The 20,847-nt window shown below is 41.7% G+C and overlaps 1 protein-coding gene across 1 annotated transcript in view; it reads right to left on the bottom strand.

The window, feature by feature from the left end:
- Positions 1–20,847, bottom strand: part of SATB2 (SATB homeobox 2) — a 165,661-nt gene that overhangs the window by 63,103 nt on the left and 81,711 nt on the right. Inside the window, exon 7 of the mRNA XM_066636057.1 lies at positions 7,096–7,308. Within this exon, the coding sequence (XP_066492154.1) occupies positions 7,096–7,308 (213 nt within the window). The remainder of the gene's footprint in view (positions 1–7,095; positions 7,309–20,847) is intronic.

Genomic DNA, 20,847 nt, shown 5'->3' on the forward strand with positions numbered 1-20,847 from the left:
GGTGGGTCCTGACAGATGTTCATTCTAAAAAGTGGTTCCCAGTGCTAAAAGTTCGAGAACCACTGCACTAGGCAGATTCAGATTCAACACTAAATCATGGCTTAGCACTAAGCAAACCATGATCTTGGTTTCAAAGCTATGGTTAAAGACACACTTCTGCACTCATATAGCACAGAGAGTGTAGTTTAACAAACCAGGAATTTTCTCTCACAGTCAGGTGCATGAAGTAAAGAGAAGAACTACACATTCATAAGGGTCTCATTCACTGTTGCATTACCTGAACTGAGCCTTAGTTAAACCTCAGCTCTCTAGTTCCTACCTCACGCAGGAGCATAGTTTATTCTCAGGATGAAAGTGAAAGCTTTCACTCTCCTTTTGCAAGAGAGTGGATGAACATGCAAGCTTGGGACTTCCTCAGGGTCATCTGTGGAGTGCTAAGTCATTATTTAGTGTTACATCTAAACCAGACCGTTGAAATTGAACAAGCTTTTCAGAAAACTAAAGCGCCACGTTAAGGCAACACTAACAAAAACAATATTTAGAAAAGATAGTAATGTCACTTTTCTGATGCTGAGGTCTTAAACAGCTGATCTGGAGCAAATGTTGAATATTAGAGTCTCTTATTTAAGAGTTGTGTGCTTCACTCTTTGAAGAAAAGCAATTTTCACTAAACTAATTGGAAGTTATGTATATTGGTTAATTTTAAAAACAGGTTTAAAAACTCTGGTCAGTTGCAACAACAAGTCTTAGAAAGCAAAAGGATGGCAAATATCTTAAAAACCACAGCCTCCCATATAAGCCTTCCTGAGCATCAAGATCAACTTCAGGACATGTTGTCAGGGGAGGCAGAGGCTCCCTGTCCTGTCCTGCTCCAGTGACAATAGCCCCAGAGCCCCATGTGCATCCAATTAAAACAGCCTCAAATACAGCAAGAGACAAGCTTGTGGCAGCGACAGCTCAGCTTCCTCTCTGATTGCACACACACTCCACCCAGTTTCTAAGTGGCTGCGTGATCACAGTGGAGGCAGAGCTGTCACTGCCACAAGTTTGAGTCTCTCCAAGAAATTAGAGTTCCAGCAGCAACAGCTCTGCCTTCACTGTGACTGTACAGGCACCAGGATAACCCCCCTCCCCACGCGCTGAATGCCTTACAGTGTGATGTCATCACATTACACCATATTTCTAGGTCTGCCTCCCCAGTCTTGGACCTTACCTCACATCACTTCTTCAGAAGTCCTGCTCTGTGTCCCTTCACCAGTAGAAGTACAGTGGGTTAGCATAAGAAACTGGGCTTTCTCTGTTGTCATGCCTACACAATGGAATGATATCCCAGAGGAGAACTTTTGGTTCTTTCTCTGCTTGTCTTTTGGTGTGGCATAAAAATACGTCAGCACATTTTCGGACAAAATATTGTACTTGAAAAGGACTTGCTCATGCTGCCACTTGATTGCTTAATCTCTGTTGTAATTATATAGATTTTTAAAAATTACTTTAAAAATTATTCATTTCTTTTAGTGTTTTTTTAAATGATTTGCCTTTTTTTGCATAGATTGCATTTTGCCTCTTTATTATCTTCACAACACGTTATTAAAATCTACCACCCAATAATGTCCCCTCTTTAATTCCCTTGATTCCTACCAATGAAGAAAGAAAAGAGATATCAACTTTTCACCTTTCCATGTTCACTTTCAATATGCTTGGACTTTATTTTACTAAATTAAATTGCACTAATCATCTAATGCAGTGGTCTCCAAACATTTTGGCCAGAGGGCCGCATCAAATATCTGGCGTGGTGTTGAGGGCCGGGAAAATAATTTAATTATAAAATTTAAATAAGTAAATTAGAGCTGGAACTTAGATGAGTGCATAAATGAATGAATGGGCTCGTTCATTCAACCTCTTTGGCCCTCAGAACACCCTACAGACACAATCAGAGCACAGTTCTGGTCATGTTCAGTTGAGTGGGCCAGAGGCTTTCAGGGGACAAGAGGTTGGCCACGGGCCAGATAGAGGCTTGCCACGGGCCGTATCTGGCCCCCGGGCCAGGGTTTGGAGACCCCTGATCTAATGCATCTCCTAACTAACTAGTTTACTCCAACACAAATAAGCTGTGCCTCCTTTAAGGAGACTCCAAAACACCCCCTGGCCTCAGCAAAAAAATTTCACAGTTCTCCATGACCCACTGAAGGAAAGAAGTTGGAGGAGAAGTAGAAAATCAAAAGTCATTAATTGTGGGCTGCGAGCCTCACCAGCCGACATCCTATACCTCTTGCGAGGTAGGACCAAACTGGAGAAACGGTCAGCCCCACCTGGAGGTGAAGCTGTTAACAGTTGACCCTACCTCAGAACCGGTAAAAGGGGCTTTCCCAGTCAGTTAGAAATGCCCTTCCTCTGCCAGGGAATAGAAGTTCAACAACTTAGGGCGCAATCCTAAAGCGCCCTTAGGCCAGCACAAGGGACTTGGGCAAACTGTTGCAAATGAGACATAAGGGACTGTCACAAATGGGTCATAAGGCACATTTGTGCCAACTTGTGAGTCAGAGAGGCTGATGCAAGGACGCACACCACCCTCACCGCACTGACATGGGTCCCAGGCTCAGTAAGTTTGCGCTGGCCTTTCCAGGCTGGCGCAGGAGTTTGGGGGGTGTGGGGAGGGCGGGGAGGAGGCATTTCAGGGTGGAGGAGGGTAGGCAGTAGGTGGGTGGGCAGGGAGTGGGAGACGGGGTCAGGATCCGGCACTTATGCCGGATCCTAACCCCATTCCTGGACAGTACAAGGCAGCTCGGATTTGAACCACTGATTTAGGTAATGCAGATCTGAGTAGACCCATTAGGGCTGCTGCCAGGGTAAGGGGAATTATTTCCCCTTGCCTCGGGCCGAGCCACAGCCAGCCCGAAACTTGTGCTGGATAAAGTGCAGGCCTGCCTGCCTGTTCCAGCAGAAGTTAGGATTGTGCTGTTAAAGTTATGCAGTGATGATAATATCTAAAAAGACAAAGGATACAACAGAAAGATTTGGGATTATGTGTTTTAGTACTATCTCGTATTATCCACCACCATGATATGCAAAATGATATCACAGACTGGTATCTATGGAAACTATCTTGTATTGTATAGAATTAACTTTGGCAACAGAAAATAAATGTCATTCATTTTTAAATACATTTTTTCTATCTATACGTTTTGGCTATTTCTTAAGAGAATAACTTTCTAGTATCAAAGCATCTCTTCTCAGAGTCAAGACTTGAACTGAAATCACAGGTTTATTTTAAAGTGCTTGGTCACTTACAGTAGGCATTTTTTCCTACTTTGGTTAAAATGTATTACTACTTTCCACAGGTAATCCTTTTCCCCATCTGAAATTACTCTAGGCAGTGCAAGGGGAGACATTCCCTCACTTGCCTGTTCCTACTGAGGTCTAGAGATGTCCTGCAACATAGATGCAACCCTGCAACATGGTATGAAACTCCACCTTGGGACATTAGAAGCTCATTCCTCTGTCTGTATCAGACAAATAGCACCGGATACAAAGCAAGAATTCTTGTCAGTTGCACCTCTAGCATGCCTAGATAGCAACCTTTAGTTTCTCCAACTCCATTACACACACTGTGGGGTTTCTTAAAGGAAATTTAACACAAATCTGTTTCAGAATTAGAGACATGAAAGGACAAGAAAAAGGACACAGGCTACCAAAGATGAGTTTTTCAGATACACAGTTGAGGCACAGAAGAAAACGAATACAATATCTAGAATACCAGGGCTTTTCAATTCAGTTCTGCTGCTGCTGAGCTCCCTTTTCTGAACTTGAAGTCTATTTTCCTCCCCGATCCCCTCTTCTCCCTCTCACTGTCATCCTAAGGCAGAAAAAAGCTCAGAATGCTATGGGGAAAGAAACAGACCAAGAGTGTGAGAGAGGGAGGCAATGCCAAGGGTCTGGGAGATGTTAACTATCACGTGGGCTGCCCTTTCAGCAGCTCTGCTTCTGCTGAGGTGTAATTTCGTAGAGTATTTCTCAGCTGTTGAGCTGCCTCAGTAGACAGGCAAGTGATGCCTTAGTAGAAGTAACTCTGCTGTCAGGGCACTCTGCATGATTATTGGGCTGTTGCATATCTTGGAAAATATGATCAAGTTTTGTGGATTTTCTTTTCATTTGCACCTAATGAGTTCCTATGTGAGAACCAAGTGCTTATTTCTGGCCATAATCTGCTTAATGATGCCACTTCCTGCTTAATGATGTTACTTCTGGACCTCAGCAGGCGTCATGAATGCTATTCAGTCCACTATATAAAGCAGGGTTGACACCCTTGAGCTAGTGGTTCTGCTGCTGACCTAGTTTAAAACATTTGATGTCTCCTCCTTTGACTTCATAAACAAGTAATACATCTTACTTGACCATGTAACAACAAAGTAATAAATGGTAGTCTTATGCATACTTACCACAGGATAAGCCCTATTTAATATAATAGGACTTACTTGTGAATAAACTTACTTAAGATTACGCTTTTCAAAACAATTCTACTTGAAATCACAATATCTATGCTTGCACATATTTGTATCATTTACCCTGCTTGGAAAGCAATGCAATATCTACTATACCAGAGCTTTTCAGCCTTCCCCTCCTCCAGTCCAATTTTTGAGGTTACCATTTTTATGAATACCACCACTGCAATCAGAGATGGTAGCTGTGTACAAGAATGGGTAGCTTACTTTGAAGTTGAGACTTTGCTCTTCTCCACCTTTCCCAAACAGTGCTTATTTTGAAGGGCCAGGCAGCTACACAGCTACCTTTTGCCCTTTAGTGCAACACCTGGCCCAGTCATCTCCACTTACAGCAGGAACAGGCCAGTGGTTTGGTATGCAAATTTGAAAAATGAAAATGCAGCTTTACATGTGCTTGAACCAGGCTTTTAGGTTGATGTCATGCAGTAAGGTGAATTTGCCATTGCATTTCAAACTTTTTGTGGTTTTTGTGTCATCTATGAATAGAAGTAGTCTATCTAAAGGGCATATTTTAGTCCTCCACCCACTTTTTTTTCCTGTAGGATTGTATACTTTTCAGAACTTTAACAGGAAAGTGGGGGAAAGTAACGATGCCAGAGAAGAAGGAACCCCATTCCTTGCATTCATTCCTTGTATAGCAGAAGTGGCACTGCTAAAAGGGTGGCACTGGCAGAGCCCAATCATCATGTAGCTGAATACAGCATTTCCATTTGCCGTATCCAGCCTGCAGGCCTTATGACTGACACCCCTGGGCTAGTCAATAATATGTATACTGTATTCATTTAGCAAATCAGTTATTCAATTAACTAAGGAAACTAGGGTAGTTCAACATTATTTGGTTTAACAAACTTGGGTTGCTGTAACTACCAGATGCTCACACATCTGTTTGATTTTGGATCTGAAATCAGGTTAGCTACCGAATTACAATCTTATGCATGTCTACTCAGAAGTAAGCTCCAGTGCGTTCGATGGGGCTTACTCCCAGGAAAGTGTGCACAGGATTGCAGCCTGAGTAATTCACAGAGTCTGCTTCCACCCATTTTAACTAAAACAAGAATTATAGCTACTCTCTGCCAATCTTACAGTATCTGGCAAATATTAGATGTGTTTTATAATAAAACTGTACTTAGTTCCAAAGTCTGATTCACATGTTCCTCTGCCAGTACTGCTCATTTCCCCAGTGGCACGTACAGGTGGAGATCCCTCTTGTGGCATCTTCCCTTGTACTGTATTCCACAGAGAAACCGCCATCAGCATTTCCAAGCCTTTAACATAAGCTCATAGCTACTGAGAGTCAGTAATGATCTCAGCACATGGGTAGTTTCATATAGGTGGTCCTTTAGATATCCCAGCCATTTATGCTGTTAAAGGTCAGCATCAGGATTTTGAATTGTGCCCAGAAACCAACCTGAAGCCAATGGAATTCCTTCAACACAGGTGCAATATGTTCATTGCAGAAAACCAAGATTAATAACTTGGCTGCTACAATCTGGACCACCTGTAGTTTTTGAATGCACTATGTGCTACATGTAGGCTGCAGTCCTTACTTAGTTCTAAATAAGTGTATCTGGTTACTGCTTAAAAAGGTTGGTTTGCCATCATTTAGACATAATAGCAGCAATTATGTGTTAGCACAGTAATCAAAAGTTAAATCATTGATTGAAAGTCTCTGGCGCACATAGGGGCTGACTTGAGAAAACAATGATCAGAGCAAGTGCTAACTACTTCATTCTCTTCAAGTCAAGGAATGCTAAGCATTCACACATATGAGGAACATTTCCCAATACCACAGACAGGGTTGCTCCTACTTACATGAAATTCTGGGTGTACGTTAATGCCTTGAGGTGCCTGGAATCATAGACAATATGTGCAACATGCCCTGTATTTGAATTCTTTCATGTAGTGCATTTCTCATTCTTTATATTTGCAGCATTAATCAAAGACTAATTTACTGATTTCATTCAGGACGCGTTGATGGAAGTCAACACACACCTGCTAGCAGCAAATCCAAACCCTAAGAAATTAAGTTTCTAATACACACATGGGTGCACTGAATACCAGAGGGGAAAATCCTAAACAGGCATCTCACATGACACCTGGTTGTTGATGTTCTAGATCAGGGGTACGCAAACCCCGAACCTGGGGCCACTTGCGGCCCTTGAGGACTCCCAATCTGGCCCACTGAGAACCCCCAGTCTCCAATGAGCTCTGGCCCTCTGGAGACTTGATGGAGCCCGCACTGGCCCAATGCAACTGCTCTCAGCGTGACAGCCAACTCTTCAACTTTTCATGTGAGCTGTGGGACAAGGGCTCCCTCCACTGCTTGCTGTTTCATGTCTGATTCAGCAGTGGCAGCAAAGGAAAGGCCGAACTTGCTTTGTGCAAGGCCTTTTATAGGCCTTGAGCTATTGCAAGACCTTCATTTGTATTCATTTATGTAAATTTATTCAAATTTAAAATGTAAATGAACTCTTTCCCCCCCCCCCCGGGGAACCCGACACAGTGTCAAAGAGATGGCCCTCCTGCCAAAAAGTTTGGACACCCCTGTTCTAGATAATGGGAATATTCTAGGAGCAATAAGAGGGTTGAACCTTACCTGGGGAGTTCTGGAGGAACTTGGACTGCTGGCAGCTGAAGACACCATGCTCACATTGGGGTTCATGCTCCTTTCTCTCTCATCCTGATATATACGATCTCGTTCTGTCTCAGGCAGATTGAGGAAATTCTGCATTGCCCTCAGGTTTACCAGGAGGGACTGGGAGGCTGTTCTAGGGTCTTCTTCTTTACGCAGAATCTCTGATAGCAATCCCTGGTTCAAAAAATTAAAAAAAAAGGCCAAGTCTTTTTTAAAATGTGTTTGTTGTATACAGCCAGGTTGCAATGCTGAGACCCTTTATCAGATGTCAAAGCACAGGAAATGATTTGTAGAAACAAACTTCCTTTTTATGAAGTCTGATTTACTTGGGAGCAATCCTGTTCAGATTCTGGTTTTTAATACCAACTTGAACACAGAGATGCCAAAGAAGCAACAGGATAGCAGGACACCATTACAAGAACTACAATTACAGCCAGGTGCCTCCTGAAAATATTTTAAGGACTACTGGTGCACTCCTGCTGGCTCTGTCTGTCTCCCTCTGCTTGCGGCTGGAAACACTTGGCAGTCCTGTTCATCTTCAGGAATCTGCCAAGTTTAGCAAATTTAGTTCAGACATTTAAACAGCACAGGAGACTTATGAAGAAAAATGTTTGGCAGGGTTTGGATGTTACAGTTCATTCACTGCAAACCTGTCAATTTTTCTAACGGGAGAAAATGCTGCAAATATGAGAAATTCTCAAGATACTTCATCATAGAAATTAATAGTTTGAAAATTACTTGCTGCCTCATTTAGAAAGTCAGGAGGTGGCAATGTCCATATTCATCAAAATTGTCCAGCTGCTTTACATGAAAGAAGCCAGGGGTTCATTTACATGTGATTGCATGCAACATGTGGTCTGCCTTTTTAAAAGCTAGAAAAAACCTAGCATGGGACATGCATGTTATTGACGCTTAAAAGTAATTTCATGGATTGCTTTGAAGCTAGCGCTACCAGATATATGATTTGCTTCTCTGCCTAGGAAAAATGCAAATTATCAGCTTGTCTACTGTGTGCCATCATCCTACAGTACTATAATTATGGTCACACATTATACCTGGGGAGTAACCAGGGCTGGTATCAGGGACTGACATCATTGGGCAGCTGCCAAGGGCCCACTGCTGATCCCTGAGCCCAACTCTGTGTCCCCTTCATGTGATGGCTATGGGGTAATTCAGGGCCCATCCAAAATGAAGTTCATGCGACCAGCTTGCCAAGGTCCCTGAGAATAATCACAGCAGTCCTGCAAGTAATTGGTCAAGGGCAATCAGCCAACCACTATCTTACTCACACTCCTCCTCCCTTCCTACAATCAGTAACCCACAAATACCTTCCTTGTTCCCTACCCTTAGCACCATCAACAGTGACTGCACACATCTCTCTCTCTTCCTAGTTTTCTTAATACCAGGACAGAAAATCCAAGTGCAGATGCTTTCAAGTTAGGTTGTGCTGTGCTTCCCAAACCATGAAAGCGATACCCAGACTTATGCTTAGGTGCAGGTTGCCACTTGTCAGTTCATAAGGGCAATTTGCATATGGACAAATTACAAGGGTTTGAATATGTTTAAATGATACTTGTAAAAGCAACTAGCAGAAGAGCACAGTGTGATCAGATTGAATCCAGCCTGAGAAGAGAGTAATGACGTGAAAGATGCAGTTCTGCACATGCCAAGTTGATTGGCACTGAGAATCTACTCAGAATAGCAACACTCACAAACCCCTCCTTTAATCTGTAAAAATTATTCAACAGATGTAGTAAGCATGAAGGCAATGGCAGCCTAAAATTCACACTAACAAGTGTCACACAAGACCTTAATTAACATCTACCTCCCACCATAATTTCATTGCTATTCCAAGGTTGCACACACTTTTTCTTTTTTAAAGAAAAGTATCTGGCCAAAACACATGGGTCAAAAAGTTAAAAGGAATGTGTGTTTTGACCTTACCTGGGCCAGACATGCAATGGCAAATTATTTTGTATGTAAACTGCTACTGATGGCCTTCAATGGACTGCACATTTTGCTCAGATAAGTGCTAAATTACTTTGATAAACAGTTCCTTATCTACACGTTAAACTGTGATGGCCAGATGAGTTCAGAGAGTCTAGTAGCTTAAGACCTGGTAGCTTGTCCAGCAAGAAATTTCTTGGCTTTTGTTTTACCAATATACAGTCGACCCGTAACTTACACAAGGGTTATGTTCTGAGGTCAGAATGTAAAGCCTAAATCACACGTAGTCAAAACTGCCTTATATCCAATAATTATGTATTATCTCTTTAAAAACTAAAAGCACAGTACAAGAGACACAGAGGGAACAACAGTTTCTTTCTCCTACTTCATGCTCGCTCCAGGGCATAAACAGAGTATGTTGAATGGCAGGTGAAATCACCTGCGCTATTTAAAGTGTTATTTTGCTCTGTCTTTTTTGGGAAGGGGGGGCAGGAAAGTCAAGCATGTATTCTTGTATTTGCACAAATCCATCAAGCATAAGATGCAGGTCAACTGTAATATAAAATATTACATCTTGTAGATGACATAGTTCAATCTTATTTTTTATTTAAATACAATTTTATACTTAAATTCCATTTTTTTGAAATCCACAGATCTTGGAAGTATTCCAAATTTATAGATTTCCTTATTGCAGTTTTCCATATAAACTGACAAACCTGCATACCTACACATCATTCTCATCTTCCTATGTCTGAAAATTCAGTTTGAAAAGGGTCAGTAGCAGCACCATGACCTCAGCCTGCCTCTTCTTACCACATTTGCTTGGATCACCTTCAGTTGCCGTTACTGAAAGATGTAGAGTGGAGCATCCAACCATCCACATCCATTTGGCATGTATACATCTTGTTTTATAACTAGAGATGTTTGAAGATGGTGTTATTTTACTCAGAAATAAATCCACTGCGTTCAACAAGACTAGGTTGTAATCCTATCTTACTCACCAGAAACAAACAGCTCTACAGTATGAACATTTACCACATATTGAGTGCTAATGCCCTAACACAGTGGTATTCAAACTGGGGCGTTGCGACGCCCCAGCCTGTGGGTCCTGGCCCTTAAGGGACTGGGCAGCCAGGAGAGAGGGGAAGGCAGCAGCGCAATCTGCAGGATCACGCCACTCAGGGGGGGTTGCAGGGGCTTGGCTGCACTTGCCCAAGCCTCCTGCAGCCTCCCGGGGGTGCAGGGAGCCCTGCGCAACCTTCGGCAGGGTTCCCCAGGTCAGGAAAAGTGAAATGGGAGTGATCGCGCCCTGCTCCGCAAAACCGGAAGCAGAGTACGATTGCTTCACTTTCCCTTCTGGCGGAGCTGCAGGGACGGGGGTGCACCCTCCAGCCCCTGCAGCAGCTGTCCCTGTGTGCAGGGAGCCCTGCGCAAGCACCTGCAAGGCACCCCAGGTCAGGGAAAGGGAGAGTGGGGCGATCACGCTCCGTTTCTGCTTTTGTGGAGGCAGAGCAAATCGCTCCACTCTACCTTTCCCTGACCTGGGGTACCCTGCAGGCGCTCACGCAGGCCTCCCCGCACATAGGAACGGCTGCTGCAGGGGCTGGAGGGTGCACCCCAGTCCCTGCATCCCCCTGGGGATCACGTCGCTGCCTCCCCCCCGCCCCCGCAAAGACTTACTGCAGGTTTCAAACTCCCGGAGAGGTTGAAAACTGCAGTCATAACAGATTTCTTCTTTGTTGAAGGGGTTAAAAGCTTAAGGGCACAATCCTAACCAGGTCTACTCAGAAGTAAGTCCTATTTTGTTCAAGGGGGCTTACTCTCAGGAAAGTGTGGTTAGGACTGCAGCCTCAGTCTTTTAACTACTCTAATCTGGGCACTGTGCCTGAGCAGATAGTAAACATTCAGCTCCAGGCCTTCTTGGATAAAGCTAGTGTTCAAGACCCATATCAGACTTCCTGTCTGGTTGTGGGAATCAGTTTGGTTTGATAGCCACAGTAGTTATCTCCTTCTGAAGAAGTGTAGGGACATTTCAACTTTTATAATTCCCCTCTACATCTGATCAGCGTTTGACGCTATCTGTTATGAGATTTTTCTTAGCCACGTGTGAGGATTCCGGGTCAGGGCTAGTGGCTCTGTTCTATTACTGGATGTCAGAAGGTGCCTTTGCGAAGTTGCTATTCTGCTCCAATGGATTTATTCTATGGGCTGATTCAGGATTCAGTCTTGTCTGGTATGTTCTTAAGTATCTATCGGAGCTTGCTGACAGACATAACTTAGAGATCAGTGTATTAATAACAGCCACCCTCAATTTTCCATTTTCCTTAGTTTCAAAAGAAGCAAAAATGTCTTAGAATTGGTACCTGGAAAATATTATGGTCTACAAGAGAATCAAACTTGTTTCATTCAGTGGGCAAAATAGCATTCATGATGTCTGCTAAGGGTTGGCGGTAATGTCAGTAAACAGGAACTGACTTCATTAAACAGGTGATGACTGAAATCAGCACTTTCTCCTCACTTAGGAACTCATTAGCTGCAGAAGAAGTGCGCAGATTTTGGTCATATTTTCGAGATATGGGAAAGTCCAATTATCATACAGGTCACCCTTTCAGTCACACTGCTTCTGCCGAGGCGTCACTTCACAGCTCAGCAGCTGAGAGGTACTCTGTAAAGTAACACCTAAGTAGAAGCAGCGTGATTGAAAGAGTGGTCCACATTATAATTGAGCTCTCCTACCGCCTCAGCAGCTTCTCACTTCTCCTTTTCTCACCCATCTTGGTCTTCCTTTCTCCTACTATTCCTCAACTTCTGAAACCACTTTCTGCTTCTCCCTCCCAGGGCATCAGCAGAAGCTGCACATTTCCATTTCCCCATCCAGGTATTGGAAAAGAGAAGGAGGTCAGTAGAGGTAAATAAGCGATTTATTACCCACCAATCTACCACCTACCCACCTACCCACCTACCCACCTACCCACCAATCCCCACCAATCTACCACCTAAGGCTACTGGTTCAGTTGGCTTCATGGATAGGCCAGCCCTGGACTAAGCTGAAACTGAATCCAGATGCAACAAAAATGTTGAGAGTCATCGTGATCTGAAAATGGAGGATCTGTGTGTCCTAAGCAGGGTCAAGCTTCCCTTTGAAGGATCCAGTGGCACAGGAAGACCATATCAATTAACTAGTTGAGGAGTTGTTGGCAGTAGCTGGAGACAGATATCAGAACTAAAGCCTCAGGAAGCATTGCAGCAATATCAGAGTACTCCTTAACTTTTTTGCATTCCTAAATTTTTCCCAAGTTATGTTTTCAGGCATAAGGACCCCAAAACGATGCAAATGGAGAAGCAGTCAGCACGTGAATGACCTATTCATGACAAAATTTAACTCCCAAAGAAAGAAATCTATTCCATAGCAAGGTTGAATAGATTACTCTGACAGACTGGGCTGATAATCCATGGCAAATTGATGACAGAAAGATAGCAAAGCCAATAAAACACAATTGTGAGAGCATCTATAATTTATGTTCATATAATTCTGAGCTATTGGTGTATACAAAAACTAACCAACATTCATTACAAAAAAAAAAAATAAAGTGATACTAAATAATCTGTTCAGCCTTTTCTCACCTGCAACAAATTAGGCTTTCAATATGCAAAGCATCTTCCTTCAAGAAAAACAAACAATCATGATTTCATTTAATTGTAATTTAATGAGGCATAATTTATTGTTAAAGTGATATACACCAGGTGTGTAGTAAGGGAACTGGCCCAGCCAGCCAAACTATAGTGATGCTATTTTTGAGAAATGCCGAAAGGTAGTTGGAGAGTGTTTTCATTTCTACAGGGCATGTTTCTGCCACAGAGGGCAAGCAGAAGAAGGGAAGCCACAACGTTTGTATATTGGTTATAAAATTCCATTGGCTAAATTAGCTCATACCAACACAGAGACATTTCCCATATTTCTAAAAAAGCTGGGCAAATTATAAATTAGTCATGGAACTGCTAAGCTCCAGTCCTACATGCAGTTACATATGCTTGAGCTCATCAAAAATCTAGCATATTGAAAGTGTAATTTGGTTAGGCATACAAAACTGAGCATAGGTTCACATTAAATTGTACAGTAAATTCTTAAAGTCTTGAATTTTTATTGACTGAATACGCATCCATCTTCATGGAGAAAACACATTAATTTACTCTCTCAATCAGGGCATTCTTACAGAAATTATCTCCCAACTTCATCAATAGTAAAGATGACTTTAAAAAAAAAGAAGAGAGAAAATGTGGTACTTAATATAGGACTTGATCATAAAGCTGCTTTCCCAACGGCTCACCCCACAACACAACACTTTAAGTGTAACCCTTAAAGGACAAACAACAACAGCAACATGTATAGGGCCAGTTGCAAGGATTCTTACAACAAACTCATCATCAGGCAATAGCTGGATGGAAAGGACCTACAAAATAGGCCCCAGTAATAAGGCTATGGGTCTTTGAACTGTACAGCAACACCAAGAAGAAAAGTAATAGAAGAAAGTATCCCATGATTCAGATGTAACATGTTAACTCATTTTTTGCCCAGGCCACAGATACACACATTTGATCCCTATTGCATATATGCAACATTGGGTAGAAAAGGCTGTCCTTGTAGTCCTCCATTACTAGTCCAGGACTATTATCAAAACAGAAATGATACTTTCAAATTGTAATGACTTCAAAGTTGACTTAAAAATTGAAATGCTATTTCTACATGACATTAATCTATAACGTCCTGACTGCAGCACGCCTGGCCATACAACACAAGTGGAAAAGTATTGACTGACCAACAGAAACAAAACAAACTATGCTGATAATGAACAAGTTAACATTGGACCCAGCCGGTAAGGCAGAAAAGAGACATCATGAGAGACTGGAAACCAATGATTATTTACCTGGAACCTAAACCTGTTAACTGGAATAAGCCAACCAATTACAAAGAATATGTTTCTATTAAGTGTTTTAAATGAATCTGTAATCCATATTATCTAACCAGCAGTTCCCAAACTGTGGGTCCAGGATGCGCCTGAGGATTATGACCCAATTTTTGGTGGTTCGCAAAACTGACAGGGCAGATTAGGCTATGTGCATCAAGCTGATATTGGTAGGGGAGCACTGCTACCCAACCACCATTATAGCCACATCTCTTGGCATTTATAAATCAGGCAGCAGCTTCTAAAAGTTTGGGAATCACTTAACTAACCTATGGGAATAATCAAATTTTTATCTTAATTGTTTGCATTTTTGAAAAATAAAGTTTAAACAAAAACGGAAATACAGGAACTCCAGTGAGCAGGAACTACAGAACTGCTTTACTGAACACTTCACATTATTTACACTTAAGTGCAGAGATACCATTTCAAATGTCAAGGTCTGAGTGGGGAGGGAGATGAACAAAAATGTTAATGCTATTATAATGCTATTAACATTATAGATGAACAAAATTATAGATGAACATTATAGATGAAAATTATAGATGAACAAAAGATGAACAAAAATGTTAATGCTGTTATAATGCTATTATAGAATATATCCAAGATTAATTTGAAAAAAGCTCTGTATTTTAAGTTCCTTTGTTGTATTTTACTTGTATTGAACCTCATAACAAAAAAAATTACAATGCTTTCAAATACACACTGAACAGGTACTGCCACCTTTTTTCTTTGTGACTTTGGCACACATAAGTATGTGCTACTTTCTTAGCACTTTATAGAACAATAGCCACTACAGGCAAAACCACTTGTTACATTAAATGCATAGTTTAGCCCTGTTTTCGTTTCTTTCTACTTTTAATAGCAGTCATAGCATGTCAGATTAGTAATGGAAACTGCAGCATAAGAAGTTTTCTCCGGGTGTGTGTGTGTGACAGCAGCTATGGGGAGGTCTAGATTGAGATCATAGTGGGGGGGAAAGAGTGTTAAAAGTCTTATCACCACAGTCCTGATTCTGAGTGCCATGTCCTGCAATGGCTATTTAAGTTAGAAAAGCAAAACACATGGGGCAAAACTATAACGTAAGGCAGTGGCTCCCAACAAGAGATACATGTATCCCAGGGGTACTTGCCAGGACCTTTAGGGGGTACTTGAAAAAGAACTGAATAATGGCGGTAAAAGGCAGGTCTGTATTAGAATGCCTTGCAGGGCTGGCAAGGCAGGAAAGGAAGGTGGCTAGCTAGCTACAATATATGGAAAAGAGGTGCCAAGGGGTACGCAAATAAACATAGGGAACCACTGATGTAAGGTAATATGGCAGCAACATAACGTAATCTGTTGGAGGAGGAAAGCTGGGGAAGAAGCCCTTTATTTAAAGGTATACAGTACATGTAGTTTGGAACCAAGTGTAACGTGGTAGAAAGAGCCGGCTGGGGTGTATTAGTATCTTAAGAAATTATTATATGGTCGTAAACATAGAGTGCACTGCCTTCCTATGCAGTGCCGTAAAAGGAGGAGGAGGAGACAAGTCAGTAACGCAGAGACCAACCATCATCACCATGACCTGCTGTGTTTTAAAGATGAACTGTGCCTAACAGCTAAATTTTAGTACTGACAATTTAGTGTTGCCATCCTATTTTTAGTAGCCCTGCTCCTGTACTTTTAATAGTAGCCTGATATGAACTATTTCTTAGGAGAAAGAGGAAGAGGTAAGTATACAAGACAGAATCCAGTATCACCTCCTCTGGGCTTTTTACTGCCTACCAATAGTATCTACCTACTGCCTGAAGTATGTGAATGGACTTTTAACTAAATGTGTGCCACCCTGAGAGCCTCTTAGAAGGTGAAAAGGCAGCTTACAAATTTTCAGATAGACAGATCCCGCCCCATACCAAATATCACTGCCTAAAACATTTGTGCAAGTAACACCACCAGTAAAGAGTTGGCAAACTTCCATTCTACTTTTCACAACTAATAACCTAAAAAATGTTGACTGACCTTTCCCAAGGTACTTCTGCAGCAACTATTTTTAAAGAACACATCCTCTGAAGTCCCAGTACTAACAACTTTTCTGAATTTACAAATGGTCAAACAGGGATGTGACCAGGGCCAGTCCAAGATATCTTGACTCCTGAAGCAGCATTCCAAATGCTGCCACCTCTACCTGGTGACCTACCAGCTTCTTCTCCTCCAACACTCTAATTCATCACTCTCCTTTCCTCCACACTTCTGCTCTGTCTTCTTCTTCCTTTTTCAATCTAGGGTGTTTCACCCCTAATTACCTGATTTCAACCCCGGTTTCAATCTGCTACCTGAGGTGACTGCTACAGTTATGGATGGTTTAGTCCTTATATGGCTAGCATTTGTATTTTAATCTCTGCAACCTTAATCAAAAAAAAACAATCAAATAAGTAGATACTTCTAAAGATGTATTGAAATGCCAATTAGGATTATTTTCCTCACTTTCCATTTTGGATTTCTATGTTTCCTAGTCCCAGCTTGAATCCATACCAAAATTCTAGCTATTTTATAAAATGTTCCCACTGTGTAAATATGTTTGACACAATAAAGACACTATTGATACTGGTCTTTAAAGAACCCCAACTACTTAGAGTAGTGATATTTTCACAACAGTCAAAGTTCAAAGATTATGAGGTTAAACAGCCAATAAGCCATACGCCTGTAAGTTTGAAATTAAAAACACATAAAAATTGGCCACGTCCACCATACATACTTTCCAAAAACTGCTTAAAAGTAGTTTTAGTCTTGGAGGATCTGGGAGCACTGAAGATTTTTGTAACCACTTACAGCCCAATCCTATCCAATTTTCCAGTGCTGGTGCAGCCGTACCAGTGGGGCATGCACTGCATCCTGTGGTGGGGAGGCACTCACAGAGGCCTCCTCAAGGTATGGGAACATTTATTCCCTTACCCTGGGGCTGCACTGTGGCTGCACCGGTGCTGAAACGTTGGATAGGATTGGCTCCTTATTCAAGTATCTATTCCTAGCTACGATACCATAGTCTTTCGAGACTGAAGGTTGCCAACAACAACATCCCTAACTGTTGTGTGTTTTGGGCAATGAAAAAAAACATAGAATGGTATGTCTAATTCAGTCAAAGGACAATCACACTAGCATTCCAATTGTATCTTTTGGAAACAACCTTTCATCTGTGTGGTTGATAGTGCATTACAGTGTGTGACCATATATGCCACAACAGTCACATTTAGCTATGTGGGCTAAATCCCAACTACATCCCAGTTGGGCTAGATCCCCAACTCACCAGCGCTTGACAGAGTTCCTTCCCTACTTGCACTCATGAAAAGACCTCTTCGGTGCTCTTCACAGAGTAGTCAGTCAGAACCCAACCCACAATAATATAAAAATGATATGTAACCAATACAGAATTGTTCTGAATACCCATGAGTCTAGAACTAGACCAAAATATCATATAACTTGTCCTAGCTCTCAATTCTGATATAACTTTAAACTTTAATTCATTATCGCATATTGGTATGAGTCAGAATTTTAAAACTCATTTAACTAATGCTTAAAGTATATACATATATATCTCAGGAGATAGCTGCTTAGCCTTGGAACAGCAGCACTCAGCCTCATTTGAATAAAATGTATACAGTGCAATGCTGGGAATTTAATTTTTATTATTAAAAATGAAGTGTTTTACTCCTCAAAGAAAATGCTGCTATTACATTAGTTTAATAAAGTCTCTTTTTATTACAGTGTCTCTTTTTTGGAAGGACAATGCATGCCTGTACATCTGTGGGGAACAGTGACGAAAAAGCAAGATAAATCACATGCAACTGCAAAGTATATGATAATAAGATATAATCCTAAAATATAATCCTAATAAGATAATAAGCCTAACATCTATACCGGGTAAGATGGTGGAATGCCTCATCAAAGATAGGATCTCAAAACACATAGACGAACAGGCCTTACTGAGGGAGAGTCAGCATGGCTTCTGTAAGGGTAAGTCTTGCCTCACGAACCTTATAGAAGTCTTTGAAAAGGTCAACAGGCATGTGGATGCGGGAGAACCCGTGGACATTATATATCTGGACTTTCAGAAGGCGTTTGACACGGTCCCTCACCAAAGGCTACTGAAAAAACTCCACAGTCAGGGAATTAGAGGACAGGTCCTCTCGTGGATTGAGAACTGGTTGGAGGCCAGGAAGCAGAGAGTGGGTGTCAATGGGCAATTTTCAAAATGGAGAGAGGTGAAAAGTGGTGTGCCCCAAGGATCTGTCCTGGGACCAGTGCTTTTCAACCTCTTCATAAATGACCTGGAGACAGGGTTGAGCAGTGAAGTGGCTAAGTTTGCAGACGACACCAAACTTTTCCAAGTGGTAAAGACCAGAAATGATTGTGAGGAGCTCCAGAAGGATCTCTCCAGACTGGCAGAACGGGCAGCAAAATGGCAGATGTGTTTCAATGTCAGTAAGTGTAAAGTCATGCACATTGGGGCAAAAAATCAAAACTTTAGATATAGGCTGATGGGTTCTGAGCTGTCTGTGACAGATCAGGAGAGAGATCTTGGGGTGGTGGTGGACAGGTCGATGAAAGTGTCGACCCAATGTGCGGCGGCAGTGAAGAAGGCCAATTCTATGCTTGGGATCATTAGGAAGGGTATTGAGAACAAAACGGCTAGTATAATAATGCCGTTGTACAAATCGATGGTAAGGCCACACCTGGAGTATTGTGTCCAGTTCTGGTCGCCACATCTCAAAAAAGACATAGTGGAAATGGAAAAGGTGCAAAAGAGAGCGACTAAGATGATTACGGGGCTGGAGCACCTTCCTTATGAGGAAAGGCTACGGCGTTTGGGCCTCTTCAGCCTAGAAAAGAGATGCTTGAGGGGGGACATGATTGAGACATACAAAATTATGCAGGGAATGGACAGAGTGGATAGGGAGATGCTCTTTACACTCTCACATAATACCAGAACCAGGGGACATCCACTAAAATTGAGTGTTGGGCGGGTTAGGACAGACAAAAGAAAATATTTCTTTACTCAGCGTGTGGTCGGTCTGTGGAACTCCTTGCCACAGGATGTGGTGCTGGCGTCTAGCCTAGACGCCTTTAAAAGGGGATTGGACAAGTTTCTGGAGGAAAAATCCATTATGGGGTACAAGCCATGATGTGTATGCGCAACCTCCTGATTTTAGAAATGGGTTATGTCAGAATGCCAGATGCAGGGGAGGGCACCAGGATGAGGTCTCTTGTTATCTGGTGTGCTCCCTGGGGCATTTGGTGGGCCGCTGTGAGATACAGGAAGCTGGACTAGATGGGCCTATGGCCTGATCCAGTGGGGCTGTTCTTATGTTCTTAAGATATGTACGGTAGAATTTTTGGAGGCTAAATCAGAAAGGAAACAACACATTTTGATATCCGAAATTCTTGCAACACATTTGCACTGAAGAAGCAAGACTGTATTTGTTAACTTGAAGAAAAAGAGAAGCCCACATTTGAAATTGGAACTTCATACAGCCCTCATGTTCTTTTTATTCTTCCTATTTAATTGAAGAAAAAAAATAGTCCCAAATACACTATTAAGACAAAATAATCCATGATTTCCTCTAAATTTGCAACATATGAAGCTTCATGCATTATGAAGCTCCTTTAAACTGCTTTCCATATGCAACAAAACTTATTCATACAACAAGCAAATAATTCAGCATGAGAGAAGTTTCAGGAATAAGATTTTGCTTCAGATAATGTCATTCCTAACTGAAAGTTAATGTAGAGATACAAAAGTAATGACCAGTGTGCACGTTTATATAACTACAGAGGAAGGATGACATTCTTTCATTAATTATCATGTAGATAAGACAACTGCAAGAAAATATTTGGCTTCCAATCAACTTATTATAAGGGTCAACGCTAGGCACATTCAAATCAATTGACATTTTGCTAGTTTTGTTCCAGTTATGGTATTCACATCCGAGTACTACCATGTCATAAGAACAGCCCCACTGGATCAGGCCAATGGCCCTTCTAGTCCAGCTTCCTGTACCTCACAGTAACCCATCAGATGCCTCACTAGCTATTGGTGGGCCTTTCACAGCCAACTAGCTACCTCCCTTCCTGTCCCAGCAAGGCATTCTGGAGCATTACCTGCTTTTTTCTACCATTATGCCATTCTTTTTCAAGTACCCCAAAAGCCCTGTTGAGTGCCCCTGGGGGCACATGAACCCCAGGTTGGGAACCACTGTTTTACTGGTATGTTGTTTTCAATCCACTTACTCTGATAGTGTTTACAAAAAGATAGCAAAGACCAGAATTTAAAAAGAATAATGTATCTTATGATCTTTTACTATGTTTTTAATAAATTAGAGACTGTACAGTTCTTAGGTAACAGTTACTGGTAGGTTATTTTTCAGGATCTGGTCTTGGATAAAATCAGACAAAACTATAGTCAGAAACACACACCCCAAGTTTAACCCCCGACTTATCTGAGGGTCATAGAAAATTCCATGGTTTCTTGGCTCAAACCCTGCGCTTGACTTATCTGCGAGATCGACTCATTGGCAAGTATCTGTGGTATAAATCTGCTTGCTGAGTAACATGGGCCACACTACGAAATTATTATGCTCATAATTATATATAAAAATGTGCAGTAATAATTTTAGTCACCTTTATACATAACGATACCAGGAATAATGCCAATTCCATATTATATTCAGTTTGAAATACAACCACTAGGAGTAATCAACTGTACACTTTAAATTTCACAGACATCTCAGGATTTTATCAACTGTGATGACACCAACGCATGTTGATTTTA

This window comes from Tiliqua scincoides, chromosome 1 (assembly GCF_035046505.1).
Source record: "Tiliqua scincoides isolate rTilSci1 chromosome 1, rTilSci1.hap2, whole genome shotgun sequence".
Lineage (NCBI taxonomy): Eukaryota > Metazoa > Chordata > Lepidosauria > Squamata > Scincidae > Tiliqua > Tiliqua scincoides.